The 20,286-nt window shown below is 34.6% G+C and overlaps 1 protein-coding gene across 3 annotated transcripts in view; it reads right to left on the reverse strand.

Moving 5' to 3' along the window:
- The window catches only part of TLK1 (tousled like kinase 1), a 172,587-nt gene that overhangs the window by 61,074 nt on the left and 91,227 nt on the right, over positions 1-20,286 (reverse strand). For all 3 annotated transcript variants that reach the window (XM_023185933.3, XM_023185932.3, XM_023185934.1), the window contains 8 exons: positions 16,201-16,276; positions 12,899-12,945; positions 11,041-11,136; positions 9,673-9,762; positions 8,354-8,446; positions 4,676-4,786; positions 4,423-4,559; positions 792-980 (listed from right to left, as the gene is read on the reverse strand). In XM_023185933.3, the coding sequence (XP_023041701.1) occupies positions 792-980; positions 4,423-4,559; positions 4,676-4,786; positions 8,354-8,446; positions 9,673-9,762; positions 11,041-11,136; positions 12,899-12,945; positions 16,201-16,276 (839 nt within the window). The remainder of the gene's footprint in view (positions 1-791; positions 981-4,422; positions 4,560-4,675; positions 4,787-8,353; positions 8,447-9,672; positions 9,763-11,040; positions 11,137-12,898; positions 12,946-16,200; positions 16,277-20,286) is intronic.

Genomic DNA, 20,286 nt, shown 5'->3' on the forward strand with positions numbered 1-20,286 from the left:
TCGCCACGTTGGCCAGGCTGGTCTCGGAACTCCTGACCTCAGGTAATCCACCCACCTCGGCCTCCCAAAGTGCTGGGATTACTGGCATGAGCCATCATGCCCAGCCTATGTATTTTCTACTCACATGAGTTTACATAAGTTCTTCTAGAACAGAAAATTTATATAAGTTTAGATACATCTGTTTATTGAAATTTTAACAATGGTGTTCTCTGTGAAATGGGATCATGGTCTATATTATTTTATTCTTTTTGTCCTATTTTCCAAATTTTCTACAATAAGCATGTAACTTTTAAAAAATGTCTTTTTCCTTTAAATTATAAAGCATAATTCATTAAGAAAGAAAATCCAGAAAATAAAGAAAAGCAGAAAGGGAAAAACAATACCTATAACCCACTAATAAACTGTTTTCACAGGTTGAGAAAATATATAAATGGTAGTTACATTATTTCATTCTCTTCGACAAAGGAATGTGAATGGAAACACTAAATTAGAATAATCCAAAACTTTCAATTGATTCTTAACTGATTCAGACACAGAGGAAAGGGTGAATTCTGGTAACCTCTTAGCTACCTAAGTCTCTGTTTTAAAAGAGAATTATTAAATCTCTGCTTAAAAAGGTAGAATTCAGATATTTGGGGCTATTAATTTAGAGCTAAATTTTCAATACTGCCTTCCTTCCTGGTCATAATCAATTTTGCTATCTAAGTATTAATTATAAATAACACCCAGTAGTAACATTCACGCTCAATGGCAACAATTTTTAAAAAGAAAAATTTTAAATGGAGGCTTACAGTTGTGGTAAATTTGGTCTAACAAAAGGATCATTCTCTGCTCCATTGACTGCTTTGTTTTTCCTTTGTTTTGGTTCAGAATTGGTAGAGGGTGCCTGAGAATTATTAGCTGTGGGAGGTTTGCGTTTGGCTAGAAGTTTCCTTTGCCTTTCAATATCTTCCCTTTGCTGATTCACCCATTCTTGTTGCCTGTGTAAAAATAAACAAATAAAAACCATATTAACCTTCCATTACTTTTCATGGTTAAAATGGAAAAAAATGCATAAAAAACATGAAAAACCATATAATATACATTTGTAGCCTTCTGGTTCCACTCTTGTGAACTGACTTGTACTTATCTTTCAGGTCTCATGTGAAAGAATTTTTTTAAGTGAGGTGTTCTCTAAACCCCTAGATTAGGGAAAGATGTGTTGCCATATATAATTTCATGGGAACTTCTATCTCCCCACCTCAACCTTTCTAATAAATATCATTCCTATAGATACTCCATCAGAAAGTGTCCGGTTAGACAACATCACCCCCTAAGAACAGAGATGGTGTCCATTTATACAGTATCCTGTTGTATCCCTAGTACCTAGTGTAGAGATCAGCACTTACCTGTTGCTCAATAAATGTTTCCTGAATGAAATAAATAAATGAGCTAAAACAAGCCCCCAAACTATTAAAGTATGGGGTACAAGTTACACATGCGTCTCACCACAGCATTTGCAAACAAATTTACAAAAGGCAAATATGAGTTTAATATGAAGATATTTTCTAAATCTACTTTTGTTAAAAAAAAAAAAAATTGGGAATGAGAAGTTGGTGTTTTGAAATCAAACAAATTAACCTTAACATAAGAAATTTATAAGAAAAAAATTTTTCATAATTTAAGGGAAAAAAAGACAAGAAAATAGCAAGAAAAATTGGCACGGCTCTGAAAAATGGGAAAGTAACAAAAATAAAATTAATGCTTACCATTCAAGAATCTGAAACAATTTTGCAAATGCTCCGTAATTCTAAAAACTAATAGATACCATGTCGATTAAAATGTAGATTAGATATTTTAGCAGTTTGAGCAGAGCATTAAGTAGTTAACAGTGAAACTTTTAAAAACCAACTTATCATACAACACCTTAAGCTTATTCTAACAGTAACCATGTTCTCTTTTAGGTCACTTCACTATGCCAATAAAAATTTTCAAATCCTATATGGTTACGATACTTAGAGCAAGTCAAATATTTCATGCCCTCCTCTCCCCAACCATTGACACCAGAACTAAAGGACTCCTACTTTGCTAATGCAGAATTGACCTTACACACATCCCCTTCCCTATGGTTTTAGTGATGAAGTAGCAGAATATGACAGGAGTGAAAAAAATCAAGAAGAACCTAGGTAGAAGATTAAAAGAGTAGAGAAAAACCTCAAGAACAGCAAAGTGAGAACAAGACTTTAATCCGTTTTCATTTAGAGACAGGAATACATTTCCATTTTTAATAAGTAAATCTTAAGGCTATTTTAGGACACCATCAGGATGGTATAAATGTAAATAAGCAGTAATAATCCTAATGATTAAAATATTAATGGAAAGAATTACTGGAATAGATATTAATGACTGATTATTCAGGGATGACTATACAGTTTAGAGATTATTATTACTTTTTATTTATTTATTTCTCCTCTCATCTTCTAACCACTCTGGGTTATATCACCAATTATAAATGGCTTGATATAAACATAGTAGGTCCTCAATAAATGCTTATTAGTGAAAGCCAGGACATACAAGTAATTATTTTCTTTTTTGGTAGTTATTTTTTGAGGCAGAGTCTCACTCTGTCACCCAAGCTGGAGGGCAGTGGCGCGATCTCAGCTCACTGCAGCCTCCACCTCCCAGGTTCAAGCGACTCTTGTGCCTCAGCCTCCCGAGTAGCAGGGATTACAGGTGCACACCACCACTCTTGGCTAATTTTTGCATTTTCAGTACAGACAGGGTTTCACCCTGCTGGCTAGGCTGGTATCGAACTCTCAACCTCAGGTGATCCTCCCAACCCAGCCTCCCAAAGTGCTGGGATTACAGGCGTGAGCCACTGCACCTGGCCTCTTTTTTGACAGTTAAGTGGAGAAATTGGAACTACTGGTAGAATTTATATTTCAGAACATTCATATTGATTATATAACCGTCTCTTTTATTCATTGCATGACAACTGCAGGTCTGGGTTTAGTAGCAGAACCTCTTGCTCATAAAACACTAAAAATTTACCTTCTGCTTTCTACTTTATTGTTGATAATGTTAGTTCATGCTTCAATCACCTTTCATCTGGATATCCCTCCATCTTAACTACCAAAAACATTCATCCTCTTTCTAATATTTTCACATTCCCATCAATTATTCTACAACTATCACTGTAGATATCATTCTGATCACGTACACTATATGTAAACCTTTAACAAGTCCCATTATCTGCGGAATTGAAATCCAAACTCTCTAATATCACAAGTACATTATCCTTTGTTTCACTGTGGTATAACTAGCACAGCTATGTTGAAGAAAAGTTGAATAAATCTGCTGAGAGAGAAGGTCATTCTGTGGCAAGTCCTAGGTGGCAGTGTTTGAACCGCAATGTTGGTGTGATAGCATGTGAAAGAAAGTTTTGCCTCTATTTCAAATAACTGGATACTCTGGAAAAGCTGATGTTCATGCTAGCATTACTCCCAACTTTCAAGTTTAAAAACATTTTCCACCTCCCATCCCCAAAAAAGGAGTAGCATATTTAGCACTCCTTAACACATAAACAGCCAACCAATCCTTATCTACCACCATCTGAACTCAAGAAAATATGGTAACTATAATTTCTCTGTTTTAAAGTTTGATCTGAAATGCAACAGAAAACCAAACACCGCATGTTCTCATGTGTAAGTGGGAGCTAAACATTGGAGACTCGTGGACATAAAGATGAGAATGATAGAAACTGGCGGCCACAAAGATGAAGAAGGCAGAGACAGGGGCAAGGATCGAAAAACTATTGGGTACTATGCTCACTACCTAAAGGATGGGTTCAATTGTACCCCAAACTTCAGTATCATGCAATATGTCCCGTAACAACCTGCACATATATCCCCTGAATCTAAAAGTTGAAATTAAAATAAATAAATAATAAAGAGTTTACCTCAGAAATGCTAAAGCCACATGTTCAGTTTAACTGATAAATGATTTACTATATCTGAGGCAAAAGAGAAGTTTTTTTCCTTAGGAATAGAGAGCAGGCAAGTGCTGAATATTAACACATAAGGAATGGGAAAAAACTAAGTAGGAAAATCCTAGGAGATAAACACACACACAAATCTTCCAGTGAAATTAAATTTTCAACAATTTCCCTCTCAAAATATCATCTATAAAGCTAAAGGTTCAGTTAATATGTCGGAAAGTCAGAGTTAGAATAACATATTATATTCCACAGACGAATGCTAATTAATCAAGAAATTACTAAGCTACAATCATAATACTCTTGGTTTCATATCCCTTTCAAATGTACTAAATCTATGATTTCAGAGTAGTGACGAACTGGAGAGCACAATTACAAATCTATAATCTTTTAAAGCAATGAAAACCCAAAGGAATACTAGAAACTTTTAAATGTTAAGAATGACTAACTTCACAAGATTCTGAAATGCAAAACCATCTGTCCATTGTTCAGTAAATGAAGCGCCATGTCTAACTGTTGTAAAGTGCCCGAGGCGTAATCGATCTTGCATACTCTTCTCTCTGCTTGACAATTTTTCTTGTGTACTCTGAAAAAAGGAGGAAAAAAAACTGTCACTCAATTTTATTCATTAATTTATAAAAGCATACAAAGCAAAAGCGGCTAATGAAGGGGAAGGGAAAATTTACTCAACTTTTAGCCTACCTTTTCAATAAGAAGTTTCTTGCTCATTGATATGCACTTATTTAATCGTTCTTTGTATTTTTCAAGTAATTTTTGTTGTTCATCTATTTGCCGTCTGAGATCACAGTTAGCCTGTGACATAAGTAGAAAATGCAAAAGGTCTAGACTGGGGAATGTGAAAAGCTTAGAAATATTATTAATGTTCTAAATAAATTGTATACAGATAGGACTAATAATATTAAATATCTGAGTATGATACAAGAAAAAAAAAGCCTACTTAGCCATGAGATAATACTGTCAAATGTTACTTAAGTGTGCAGTGGAAAGTACATACAGGGAAGTTTGTATCCATATCCATCACATTCAAATCCATACTCTAAGGTTAACTTTGGCTAAGTTACAAGAACCTTAGTTCAGCTTTCTTATTTCTAAATAGAAGCAACACAATCTACCTCACTTTGTTAAAAATAACTAAAATATGGTATATAAAGTGTCTATCACTTAAAAATAAATGTGAGTTTTCCTCTATCTCATAATTAACAAATTAAATGTGAGTTTTCCTCTATCTCTTATAACTAACAAAATATTTTCTCCACTGAACTTATAAATGACATACACAAGTTGCCTACCCAACAGCTGTCCTCACCACTCTTCCTTAGCAATAGGATACTAATTCTGTTCACTCTGTAGGTGGCCATATGCTCAGAAAAGAGGCCTCTCTCTAACATCAAAAGATGAGCCTGATTAGTACAGTGGCAAGAGAATAACCTATAGGGCTTGTTACAACAGATTACTGGGAACCATTCCCAGAGCTTCTGAATCGGGTCTCAGGAAGGACCTGAAAATTTCCATTTCTAATAAGTTCTCCAGGAATGCTGATGCTCCTGGTCTGAGGATCACACTTTGAGAATCAAAAGTCTAGGCCAACCATGGTAGAATCCACAAGACAAGGGCACAGTATCTTGAAAGTGCTGAGAAATAATTGCCAACCTAAAATCAGATACCCAACACAATTGTTTTTCAAGGAAGAGGAACCGGAATTTAAAACTAATAGACCCTCAGCAACTCAAATAAAACCTCAACAATGTGTGTGTATGATGCATATGCAACTTGAAACCTGATTCTAAAATTTCTCTAAGACTGCGAAGGGCCAAAAATAGCCAAAATGAAGAAGAGGATAGCTGTTTAACCATGTATCATGACTTAATATAAAGCTACATAATTATGATCACCCAAGCCCCCTTCTTCCTTAATAATGGAAATTCAATGTTTTATCCTGGATTGCTATCTGCCTAGCCAAAAGACTACAGTTCCCAGCTTCCCTTGCAGCGAAGGATGGTTAATGAGATGCAAGCAGAAGTTGTTCAATGAAATATCCAAGAAGGCTGCACACAGAATTGTGCTTTTTGTTCTCTGCTCCCATCCTCCCTCCTGTTATCTGCTTAGAAAGCAGATATCATAATTGTGACCCTAATAGATATACAGAATCTTGATGTGACCTTTGAGATATCAGCCATGAACTAACAATGACAAGGTCCCATATGATACCCATATGATACTGAGGAGTAATAATATCTGAGCTGCCCACTTCTGTTCTTCTCTTGAAAAATAAGCTTCTATCTCATTTGAAGGACTATTATTATTATGTTATTTATGTTCACTATTACTAACGGCCAAAAACAATTGATAAAAATTGTTTTATCAACAATGATAAAAAGATGCTGCAGTACTTGTGTAGAGATACAAACAGAACAAGGAAACATGATACAGAACACAGAAATAGACACACTTGTATACTGGAAACAAGATTTTATGCTGATAGAGCTGGCAGTGTGAGAATGAGCTTTTAATTAAATGGGGATGAACAACTGATTATCCATATAGAAAGAAACTGAAATGAAACCACATCATGCCATACCAAAAATCAATTTCAGTAAGACTAATAATTTATATTGAAAGCTCAGCTGGGCATGGTGGCTCATGCTTGTAGTCCCAGCACTTTGGGAGGCTAAGGTGGGAGGATCACTTGAAGCCAGGTGTTCAATACCAGCCTGTAGACTCCCAGTTCCACAAAAAATAAAAAAAAAATCAGCCCGGAGTGATGGCACAAGCCTGTAGTCCTAGCTACTCAGGAGCCTGAGGGAGAAATATCGCTTAAACCCGGGAGTTTAAAGTTACAGTGAGCTATGATCCCCCACAGTACTCTATCCCGGGTGACAGAGTGTCACTTAGGGGGGAAAAAAATGACCAGACTAAAGAACTTTGAGAAGTAACTGGTATTACACAGTAAAATGGAAAATGCATACTCCCTGTACTCTGGCTATGTCTTTCCTAAACATATACCATAGAAAAATTCTTTCATATTTGCCCTGAAGACACGTACAAAGAATGTTCTTAGAACTGTTTATATTAGAAAAAGTAGAAATAAAATGTCAACTAAAAGCAGAAAAGATACAGAAATTATGGTATACTCAAAACGCTTTACAATACTGCAGTGAAATGAACAAACTACAGTTATACTCATCAAAGTGGACGACTCTCTGATACATAACGTTCAGTGAAAACAAGCTGGGCAAAAGGGTCCATACTGGAAAATTTCACTTAACGTTCAAAAACCAAATGAAATAATATATTGTTAAGAATGTAAGCACATATTTAATACAACCATAAAGAAACACCAAGGCATGACAAACACAAAATTTAAAATAGTGGTTAAATGGTAAATGGATGTAAGAAAATAAATATGACAGGATCAGGAAAAAGACACACTGGATTTTAAAGGTACTGACAAACACAGTAGGATCACAGGTGTTGGTTTTATCGAGTTTCTATACCAGTAGTTCTCAATGCTGGCTTACATTAGAATTATCCGGGAGAGCCTTTAAAACTACCAATGTCCAAGGCCACACCATGTCATCAACTTGATCAGAACCCCTCAGGGTAGAGTTCAGGCATTAGTACTTTCACCCTTCCCAACTGGTGAGTCTAAGGAGCATCAAGGGTAAGAACTGCTGCTTTAAACCCTTACATTGCAAGTATACTTCTAGATGTATTTTTAAATAAAGCTTCCATTAAAAATCCTTCAGAACTGCAGCAGTTACTTCATCCTATCGGTATCAGATGTCAGCCATATAATAAAATCAATAAACTTTAATATGAAATGGCTATTTGTGTTATGGTAGTTGGTCACATAAATGTTATTAACTTCCTTCCAGTTCTCCAACAGTTTCTCAATTCCCAATTTACTGAAGATCTAATAAAATATTTCACTTTAAAATTGGTATTTTCAATCATGTACTTAAACTAACAGAAAAAGCTGAGAGACAGTCTCATTCTGTCGCCAGGCAGGAGTGCAGTGGTGCGATCTCAACTCACTGCAACCTCCACCTCCCGGGTTGAAGCGATTCTCTTGCCTCAGCCTCCCAAGTAGCTGGGACTACAGGCATGCACCACCACGCCCAGCTAATTTTTGTATTTTTAGTAGAGACGGGGTTTCACCATGTTGGCCAGGACGCTCTCGATCTCTTGACCTTGTGATCCACCCACCTCGACCTCCCAAAGTACTGGGATTACAGGCATGAGCCACCGTGCCCGGCCTAGCTACAGATTTTTTTTTTTTGCAATGCTACGTATTTTCTAAACAGTTTGTTGCCAAATAATTGATTCAATTTTTTTTCCCCTCTATGACTCATTACTTACCCTGAGCAAATCATCTATACGTCCCTCCTTCTTTTCCAGGTCCTGGATTTTATTACTTTCTAATGCTGCTAATTTCAGCATTGTGAGATCAGTCTAAATGAAAAAAGTTATTTTATTATCTCCATTACATAGTTGTTTCAAGCAAACACAAAACCAGACTTTACTCCAAATTCAAAAGGTAAAGAAAAATATATCTGTGTGCATATGTAAAGTGAATCTCAAAAACTTTTAGTGCAGTTTTAATAACTTCAAGTGTATAAACGCTACAGACTTACCAAGAAACATCTAGAAAGGTCAATTACTTAGAATATTGATGTCTCACATTACAATTCAATATATCCGCTGCTTTGTACTATACGTTCCTCTAGCTGATTTTTTTGAATTTTGCAAAACCTGTTTTAAATTGATAAGTAAAAACCTATCTATTTATGGTATACAACACAATGTTTTGATATATGTTTACATTGTGGAATGGCTAAATCAAGTTATTTAACACATACCTTTTTTTTTTGTGGTGTGAACACTTAAAATCTACTCTCTTAGCAATTTTCATATACACAAAATACTGTTTTTAACTGTAGCCCCCATGGTGTATAACAGTTCCCTTGAACTTATTCTTTCTAACTAAAATTTTACGTCCTTTGACCAACATCTCATGCAGCAAAACCTTTCATGATCTACTCAGTGAATGAAGGAATGTACTTGTAATCCTAGCCTCAGGATCATCCAAAGAAAGAGGTTTTGATACATGCACAACAGTTTGGATATGACCTCACAAATAAAATCTAATGGAAATAAACTGGCAAGCTGAGGTTGAAGAGTAACATCTACTCTACTCTCCCATTCAGAAAGTGCCGTTCAGAAACTACCACATGTAAAAAATTAAAATGAAGAACTTAGTGCACAAAATTCATGAAACTAAGTGTAGAAAATATACAAATAATTCAAATAATTTTTATAATTTGCCACATATATGTATTTACATAAATAGAGTCAAATGAGCGGCTTTAATGTACACTTACAAAAAATACAGCAGTTTCACAATATATCAATTACATATACTTGGAAATTCAGAAAGAATCAGTAAACAGAAGTGACACGTTATGGTTGTTTAAAGAGCTGATAGTAAATTGTGTGTTTCAGTTTCTCACTCCTTCCTACAAATTCTGTTGTTTTTGTTTAGTAATTACTGTTATCTTTCTTGATGTGTAATTCTGCTTTATGACTACATATAAAACAAATAGACATCTCAGTTGTTAGTAAGTTAGTCAATGGTTTCTTAGAAGTCATGGGAAAAAAACAGTTTAATTATCATTTACCTGAATAATTTTAAAGGATAACTGCTTTGGTTGTACAACAGGGTGGTCCCCAAATGCTAATGCAGTAGGAGAAGGGCTATTCGGTCGAACCTAAAAAAATTATTAAAAATTTTAAATTAGCAAAAAAAAAAAAAAAAAAAAAGAAACAGGTTTCTAATTAGCAATAATTAACATTTCTGCAGAAGTTTCTATCAGAATAATACCTACATTGAAACATAACTGACTTTTAGAAACCTTTAATCACCATTTATTCAATAAGCATTCATTAAGTACCTCCTACATAAGACCCAGTGAGAAATACAATATATTCCCGCCCTCATGGAGCTTACATTCTAGTGCCATAAAAGAAATCTTAATGCTTTCATATTGTTTAAAAAAAAAAAAAAAGGCCAAATAAATTATTCTGGAAAACATTAAACATTTATTATGATAGTTCAAAAAACAAACTTAGTACTAGGGACAATAATACATGCCCTTATGTAGTTTAATATCAATTTATTAATGAATTTCATAGTTTATCTGGTCACTAATTCAAAAATACACTCACTGAAAGGAGATTATAACATTGTATCAACGCTATCACTACAACTCTTAAAGTTACTGTTGAATCTTATGCCTCACTTTATACACAGCAATGTGATATCCTGAAAGGTACAAAATGAGTAAGACACAACCAAGTATGTCTAAAGACAAGGATCAAGAAGGGGACACAAGAAATAAAAACAAGGTGCTTGAATAAATAAGTGAAACTCTGATTCTTTAATTCCTCTTTAAATTACTGAAAACCAATATTGTTTTTCTAGTTAGATAATGAACTTTCACACAATGAAAGTAAATTTAAAAATGAAATCCAATATGCAAAACAATGCATATAAAAGAACTATATCTAAAACATTAGCAATAAACCGAAAAGTTTAAGATAATTTTAAGTCTGTGATTCTTTATCTATACTAAACTACATATCCTGCCTTTTTCTTAAGGATTCCCAGAAAGGAATTATGCTATAATTTTAATGCTTAAGAAATTCAATTGTAAAGGAAGTTATAAATTAGGAATCAACAACTGAATACAGACTGATACAAGAGTACTCATGTTAGTCCCACAGACTAAACAGGCATTCTTTTTAACAGAAACAATGCTTCTTGGATATAATCACTTCAGAAAATCTTTAAGAGGCTCACTTCCAGAAATAAAATTCTAATAGCAACAGATAATTTAGAAGGATTTAATTCATGTCACAGAAATAATGTATTAAAAGATAAATGCTAACTTATTTAAGTTCTCAATAAAAAACAACAAATTATAAAACTTATTCAATATACATAACCTCCCAAAGACTATGCATGAAAAACTTGAAAGATGACTTACAGATGAGGAAGGAGTGGAATGTGAATGTGAATTTTGAGGAGAACGGATTGCAGGAGGTATGCCTCTTACTGGACTTGAGCCATTTCCACCCTGGTACTGAGTAAAAGAAAAAGGAAACATTATTATTTACCAAAGCAGGCTCAGACAGTTGTTATTTCAGATATGACATTAAGAATTAATCTAAATATACCTAATTTTAAAATAAGTAGTCATTTAAATGGATCCAGAACAAAAAAAACCTAAGGTCAGCCAAGTCCTAAAAGACTGAGAGACTACTAATCACACGAACATGACAAGACTGTTTTATAAAGATCCTTATTACTCTATATTCTTACTATCACCTGTTATTCTGGTCAACTCAAAGACAAATAAATTCCTCCAAAGCAATAAACATATTTTGTTTTCCCCCCAAATCTTAGCACAGGTTCCCTACAAATGTTTATTGAGCCATATAGTCCCTAATCCCAAGAAATTCCAAACTGTCTACACATAGACCTTAGTGAACATCATCAACTATTTTAAACAGAACATCGGTCTCAAGATATCCAAGTGTTCATGGCATTATATAAAAAGAATTGTAATAGGTCCCTTCCCTCTAACAGCACAACATCCTTAAAAAATCAATTCTTCTGTACAAAGTGCATGACTTAGCTGCACATGAAGAGAAGTCAACTGATCTGTTCCATAGCTACCTTTTCTCCTATTTCAAGTTTCCATACGGGATGGGAAAAGAAAATAACTTACTGCTGCAAAGTTCCTCTGGGGGTGTAGATTACTGTCCACTTCATCATTTCTTGTTTAATTACTTACATGAACAGCACAGATGGGGACTTCCTAGCATGTTCATTAAACAACTTCCTGCAACCTAGGGATTTTGCCTTATTTATTTTACCAATAGAGCCTAGCATAAAATTTAGCACACAGTAGGCATTCAAGAGACATTTGTTTATTTGAATTGATCGTACCTTTGGCAAAGGTTCTTAATTAATGATATCAGTAAGTGACTGACCTCAACCAAAGAGCAATGTATCTCATGGTCAGCAACTGCTTTACTTTAGATTTTACAAACCCAAGAAAGAAAGCAGTGGTGGATTAAAAAAAAAAAAAATCAGCCCTTTCCTTAATCAGCCAATTCTGCTCTCTCAAGTAAATATAAATATTTTTCAATTGAGTAGACCATGTTTGTTGTTTTAATAATTACACTTAAAAATTTTCTAATTTAAAACGGTAGCCAAAAGTGTTTCTATATAGAAGGCAACATTCCAGATTGGGTAAGAATCTAAATTTATTGTTTTCTCATTCTCTTAGATTCAAGCCTCTATCAAATACTTAATCTCCATCCACAGGACTCAAATGTTGTTGTAATGTGATGAAGTCTGTATTGATATTAGAGAGAATTTTGAGCTAGAGGGCCAGGGAACTTTAAGTTCTATTCTTTACTCCTCAATTCAGAATTTGCCTTAAATGGGTTAACCCATTTATGCCTAGTGTTCTATTATTGCTCAAGGTCACTGCTGCCAAGGTCTGACAGAAAAATTTGAAAAATTACAATGTAGGCTACTTTACATTTCTGGGCTTCAGTTTCATCATCTGTAAACTGAAACACTAATATGTATTTTGCCTATCTTACAGGTTATTATAAACAACTATATGAGAAAGTATTTAGAAAACAATGAATGGCATCCCAATGTAAATGTAAATTTAATTTTCCTAGAAAGAAAAGATATCACATAGTAATAAAGCTCTGCTCTAATCAAGCAAGTAAGCAAAAGGTGACCTGTGCTTCTAAGAAAATATTTTTAGCTCACAGCAGAATAGTACTGAATTAGGAAAAGGAGATAATCCTCAATGAACTTACTTCAAAATAGTCGCTAATTTTGTGGCCACGTCCCCCAATACTTTTTCCTAAAATATAAGAAGCGCATGATGTTAGTAGGGTACTGATGGGCATCAAAAAAATATTAAAGAGTCCGCAGGACATCAGCTGTCAACTTCACAAATATGAAAATCAAGTGACATTTCAACAGAGACATGCCAATTTTTAAAAGTTCCAGTTATTGGAGAATCATACAAATAAATGATGTAAGCGATATCCTGTTTTAAAACTACATTATTGCCGGGCGCGGTGGCTCAAGCCTGTAATCGCAGCACTTTGGGAGGCCGAGACGGGCAGATCACGAGGTCAGGAGATCGAGACCATCCTGGCTAACACGGTGAAACCCCATCTCTACTAAAAATACAAAAACTAGCCGGGCGAGGTGGCGGGCGCCTGTAGTCCCAGCTACTCGGGAGGCTGAGGCAGGAGAATGGCGTAAAACCCGGGAGGCGGAGCTTGCAGTGAGCTGAGATCCAGCCACTGCACTCCAGTCCGGGCGACAGAGTGAGACTCCACCTCAAAATAAATAAATAAATAAAATAAAATAAAACTACATTATTAATACTGCTTAATAACTACTAATTTCAGAAAAGCAAATCAGTAAATAAAAAAGTAGCGATTACATCACTGACAAACTAACCTTTACCTGTAAATAATAAAACAGCTTTAGTTATACAAACCATAACATGATTCCTGTACAAACCATAACATGATTCCTGTCAAACTGACAGTAACACGCTTCAATAGGAATGTTATTTTATAAAATGCATTTTGATTTTCTAAAAACTATTCCCAAATTAAATACAATGTTTTTTAAAAACTAGATTGTAAATATTGCTCATATATGACCATACTGACAAAGTGAACTAGCTCATTAGAGATAACATTATTTTTTAAATATTTTGCTCTAAAATGGATTCTTCATCAGTCCTACAAGTCTTAATTTAAGAACATGCTAAGAAATATGGTGTCTACAGATGCTTTCTTAGGGGAGAAGTAGCCATCCTTGACTGGAACTATATAGAATACATGATTTCTTCAAGTTACAACTAGTGATATGACAAAGTCAAAAGCTTTGCTTAATATAAACAAACACATATTTATCAATTCAATGCTGACTTATTTCATGCATTCACTTACTTTATTTAACAAATATTTCTTAAGTGGTTACTATGTGCCAGCCATTACTAAGATGAAAAACAGTATTCTTAAAAGTTCAACAACTTTAAATTTCTTCTTGGAACAAGGTGGGGGGAATTTTTAAAAACTAAACAAGTATTCAGGACTACCAATGCTACCTAGAAATTTTGAACATTACTTCTGCACAGATTTATTTAGAGGTAAGAGATGACTGTAAACATCTTATGCTAAAGGAACTTCCCTTCTGTCTATAATAATTTCTCCGTAGACTGTAAAGAGGTGCTATATTTTAATGAAGACAGATGGTTTTGGTTGCCTACTCCAGAAGCTATTTCCCCAATTCTTTTTCCTTAATTGAATGAAAATTTTATTCTGTTAACACCCTTCACCCTATGTGGTACATGTAACTTCAGAGGAAGCTGACTCCTTCCTATACAACTTCCACTTCCAGGTCCCCTTCTCTCCTTCTTATTAGAAATCCAATTTTGTTCAAGTATCATCCCTTCTCCACACAGGCTGTATGTTTAAGAACTTAATTCCATTTCCTCCATTTCCAGTTTCAAAGATGGGCCTGATTTTTTTTCTTTTTTTAAATTTCTGACACTATCCACCTACAGATGGCCTCATTTTTTTAAGGCAATAGTACCTCTGTTGGTCATACTAGTTTTGGAATGGACATATGACCAATCTAGTCCATAAGATCAGTAGTTCCCCACCTTTTTGGCACCAGGGACCAGTTTTGTGGAAGACAATTTATCCACAGACTGCGGGCAGTAGGGAAGATGGTTTTCGAATGAAACTGTTCTACCTCAGATCATGAGGCATTAGATTCTCATAAAGGAGTGCATAACTTGGATCCCTTGCATGTGCAGTTCACAATAGGGCTCACACTCCTATGAGAATCTAATGCCGCTGCTGATCTGACAGGAAGCAGAGCTCAGGCGGTAATGCTCACTGGCCTGCTGCTCACCTCCTGCTATACGACCTGGTTCCCAATAGGCCAAGGACTATAAGACCGGGAGTTTGGGGAACCCTGCAGAAGATGAGAGGAGAGGTCTGCTTTGGACTTGAAGTCAAGTTTACTCCAAAGGAAGGGGGGAAAAACACTTAAAGCCAGACTAAAGCAAATATAAGTAAGGAAGGTGAAATGAGAAAAAACCATTTAGGCAACCATCCTAAAAACAAAAATAATCAGACAATTCTGCAGATGGCAGACCACAAAGGAAAAAACATGGTTAAACCAATCCAGAAGCCTCATCTTATTTGGGGGCTTGTTTTTGAGTTTTTAGAACAGTTGAAATCATCACAATTATTATATCTTTACAATAAATAAAGCTCCAAGTCCACTAACTACAACTTGGGGGAGCTACACTAAGACCAAAAAGGAGCTCAGTGTAAACTGAGATATAAAATACAATACACCTCAGAAAAGGCACTAAAATGACTTACCCCTTCCTTCCACAAAGACAGTTGCTACAAATATATTCCTTGCTTCCAGTGTGCCCTATATACACCAGTAAGTCATGGGTTCACAGCCATAGATCTTATGGCTAAAGATTGGCTCCAACACATGTAACATTATGTATAAAGTCATCATACACGATTTAAGAGCCTAATTTATTATATTTAATTTTGAGTGCTCAAATTAAATGACAGTACTATTTTTCTATTCATTATAAGATATTTAGTTTAATGAAAATAATTTTCTTAGCTCATATCACAAACGGTAGGTATGCAAGAAAGGATGGAAAGAAAAACAGATGCTTTAACTAGAGTCTCATAATTATTTTTATAGCCTTTTTTAAAATAAAAAGGAGAAGTTTAAGTAGTTCTGTTAAAATGAGATTGAAGCTTTTATTTCAAAAACAAGTCATTTCAATACAATACATATAAAGAATGAAAAATGAAAAGTCATAAGTTAATGCTTGCCAGATTTGGATATGATACTTGTCTTTCTAGGACCCAAATGAAAACAGTAAGGGCAACGTTGAAAAGCCTCAAAGCAATAATTATACACTAACTACCTGTGCACACACCAAGATTTACAACTTCATATTATTTTACAACTAGAATATTAACTGGTTAAAAATTAAAACAATTGATTTTAAGTGTCTACTAGGCTCTGAAGGAAGGTGTGTGCTTACCCTGACTACTTTCATTCTGGTTTTCTGCTTTTCTCTTTCTTCCCCTGGATGATTCCGATTGTTTCTTCTCTGGTGTCTACAGAAAACAAGATAACAGATTTTTAAATGACAGTTTTAATATACAAAATTATCACAGTCAATATAAAACCATGTTTCAAGACCAAAAAAATAGCATTCAGTAGTGCTCAAGAGATGTTATACTGTTATTTACACACAATTTATTTAAAATATAAAAATTCCTACTTTAAATTCCAAGTAGAGAAGATCTTGTACATATTATCTGATACTCAGTTACAGAATTTGACATGAAGCGGATGAAAAATCCTAGAGTAATTAGCCTTGACAAGATGACCTTCCAATGCTTAACTGGATGAGGGGGGAAAAAGTCACCCTAGTGTTTCCTATTAGTTTTTTCCTATTAAGTTTTTCCTTAGTTTCCTACTACTCAAACATACTTAGTGTATAAAAGTAAACTTGGATGAGAAAAAAAGGGGCAGAACACAAACCTGATATACACAATCCCTACTAAAAAGGACCATTCACTTAAATGCCTGGCAATTATCCAACAATTATAGCCAATTCACAGATTATGCCCTAGATAACGGATCAGTAAACTATGACCTGTGGGCCTAATCAGTTTGGTCACCTGTTTTGTATGATCGAACCAGTTTTTATACTTTTAAATGTTTGAAATTTTAAAAATTGAAAACAAAAAGATTATTTTGTGGTGTGAGAATTATAAGAAATTCAAGTTTCAGTATTCCTAATAAAATTTTATTGGAACACAGCCACACTCTTTCATTTAGGTATTGTCCATAGCTGCTTTTACATTACAACAGCAGAGCTGAGTAGCAACAACAGAGACAGAATGGCCCATAAAGTCACAAATATCTGGCCTTGTACAAAAAAAGTTAAGAGATCCCTGCTCTAGATGGTGGCTCTGGTTCCAAATGACATGTGTGTTCCTATAACAGATAGCAAGTATTTTCATTAGACTAATACAAGTAATTTTTCTGAAGTTTGACAAACTTTCCTGCTTAGTCAAAAATTAAAACCAAGAGCAAAAGCACAAGGCAATGGCACCACGCCCTCAAATTCTAGAAACTTGGTAAGCACCTCTGGTGCCAGAAAAATTCCTGAACTTCACAGGAGCACCATTAATATTTGACTGAATGAATGAATCTTACTAAACAACTTAAAATAAATCTCTTAAAGCATCATGGTCCCCCAACAAGGAAGGGATTTAATACATATTTTTATGTCTCTGAGTGGGCCTACAATTAAATATATGAATAACAATACACAGCCTAATTCTTACTGAACACATATTGTTCCTCTAAGTACCATCTTGAGTATTTAAAGTTTTCTCACTTCTATTTTGCCAACAAGTTAACAGATTCAGAGAAGCTGCACCGAATGTTCATAGCCTCTGAATTCTTTAAAAACAGATGTTACATCTTCTCCCCACATCACCCTCTTACCCCACTCCTAGCATACAGTTATTCTTGATAAATACATGAATGAATATTAACTAACTTACTCAAGGTAACACTACCAGTGTGGCAGAGCCAGGATTCAAGTCAAATTCAGCTCTATATAATTCTAAGACCTAAATGCTCTTTATTTTTTCTATGATATCTTACATCAAGAACTAACTAATCTACTGTATAAAAATATTTCAAAATTTTAGTGTTTGTAAATAAAACTCAATATGTCCAATGAAATGCCAGTATGTTTTCACTTCACAAACCAGAAGTCTTAGAGAAATCCACCATAACTGGCCATCTACTCAGGAGGTAGACTGATGCACCAGCAATTTTGGGTAGGCAGTTTACTACTTTCGTTTCATTGTCAAAATTACCAAACTCAAACAATAATCAATCTTCTATTTTCCCAGAAATAAAAGTATCACTACATTAAAAATTATTTTAAGTTAACATTTATTAAAGAACCCTAAATCGGCCAGGCGCAGTGACTCACACCTGCAATCTCAGCACTTTGGGAAGCCAAGGCGGGCAGATCACGTGAGGTCAAGAGTTCGAGACCAGCCTGGCCAACATGGTGAAACCCTGTCTCTATTAAAAATATAAAACTTAGCCAGGCATCATGGTGCATGCCTGTAGTCCCAGCTACTCGGGAGGCTGAAGTGCAAGAATTGCTTGAACACAGGAGGTAAGGGGTTGCAGTGAGCCAAGATCACACCACTGCACTCCAGTTTGAGTGATACAGTGAGACTCCGTCTCAAAAACAAAAGAACCCCAAATCTATGTTAAAATAAAAGATCCCCAAATAATAATTTATTCATATCCTTGCTAACTTAATTTATATAAAAAAATAGAGTCAAGAAAACATAATTTTTCAGAATAAGGTTAAACTAATTTTTTAAGCATGGCAGGATCCTATTTGAATTCCATCTTAAATCTTGACTAGGTACTCTTGAACAGGCAAAAATGGGGGGGAAAAACCCATACAAAATGTTATAATTCTGAAACAGTTATATTGAAAAAAGCATTTTCTAGCTAGTAAACAAATAAAATGTAAAGTTCAAAATGGTTCTGTACCATTTTCTAAAGTATATCCTAAGAATTAGTGTTCAATGACAGGTTGAGAAGGCTATATTCTAAATGGGGGTGAAAGGGGATGAGTTCAAATGGGGTAAACAAAATTAGATTTCAAAATGCTAACATGCATTGGCTATCTCCAAAAAAGGGATGAGGTGGGAAGATACAATAAATTTTCAAAATTTATTTGAGATAACATTCGTTAAATACTTCACTGGATATGCACTTTAGGATATTTAAGGTTGTTATTTAACATATACATTACTTAGTGTTTTGTTGTTTAACATACAGATTACTTAGTGAAGGTTTTTTCCTCTGAGGCAGAATTTCCCAGTGTGGAGGTATGGGACAGTCCATTGGCAAAAATGTCTTTTCATTAAACCAACCAAAAAGCAAACGAATGCATTATAATTATAGTAAAGAAAGCAACAAGTTTACCTCCTTTAAACCAGAGAAGAATTTATAGATGGAGAAGAAAAAGGGTAACAGGACTAAAATTAATTTTAAGACTGCTGTGCCCCAGAAGTTATTAAAGGGGAAGGAGAAGGGAAGGAAGTGAGTGGCTGAGTTAAGGCTCTAGCCTACCAGAGACATATTCTATGTTACCTCTACCATGAATCTGCAAACACAGCATCTCCTATTTTAATACTGAGATTCCAGATGAGATTTCCTTCGAAAAAATAGTTCGGCAGCTTTTAAAAAAAACTACTGATCATGACCAATGATTTCCTTGAGGAAATCCAAAGGACATCAACCAGGCCACGTATGTATTTGCTAAGGTATACAATGTGCACATACCAAACATTTTATATAGAACATTTTCAAGATTACTCTTGCTAATAATGCTGTCATTTCTTTCTTTTATTCTCTATTTTTTCTTAACTATCCTACTATAAAGAGACCACTAAAGAAAAGATTAATATGGAATGCAAAACAACAGGTTTGGCTTTGAAGTGCAGATGAAAAGAATGCAGTAATTATAAAAGGTCAAAGACCTCCAATATACAGTGAAACAGTCGTTAGGAGATAATGAAGAAAGGAGAGCCTAGTACACTTTAAATCAAGTTAGTTGTGTAAATGTTAGATTTGTAATCATATCAAAACCTGAATGACTACTCTGGCATTTAGATACTCCAAGATACTAGTGTGAACTTACACAGTATTTTCTACCAGCTGAAAGTTTGTTGAAAAAACACAAAGACAAATTTAAAGGACTCAAGAGGTGTAGTGATATAATTTAACTAATCTTCCAGTTTTATTTGAAACTTAGGTCAATGATTATTAATCAAGGTTTTTATAACTAATCATGTGGCCTGTTGGTTTTATCTTACAATAAAATATGAATGAGTCTTTCTTCAATGTAAATAAGACTAAACATAAGAACACAGGAATTTCAATGCTGTTACAGAATGAGGGACAGAAATCAACATGAATTATTCCATGAAAACAGATAACCACATGTATAAGCCTCAAACTAGAGAGATATTTAAAATTATGGAAATAAACGTAATACAGAAAATTTAAC

This window comes from Piliocolobus tephrosceles, chromosome 11, assembly GCF_002776525.5.
Source record: "Piliocolobus tephrosceles isolate RC106 chromosome 11, ASM277652v3, whole genome shotgun sequence".
Classification (NCBI taxonomy): domain Eukaryota; kingdom Metazoa; phylum Chordata; class Mammalia; order Primates; family Cercopithecidae; genus Piliocolobus; species Piliocolobus tephrosceles.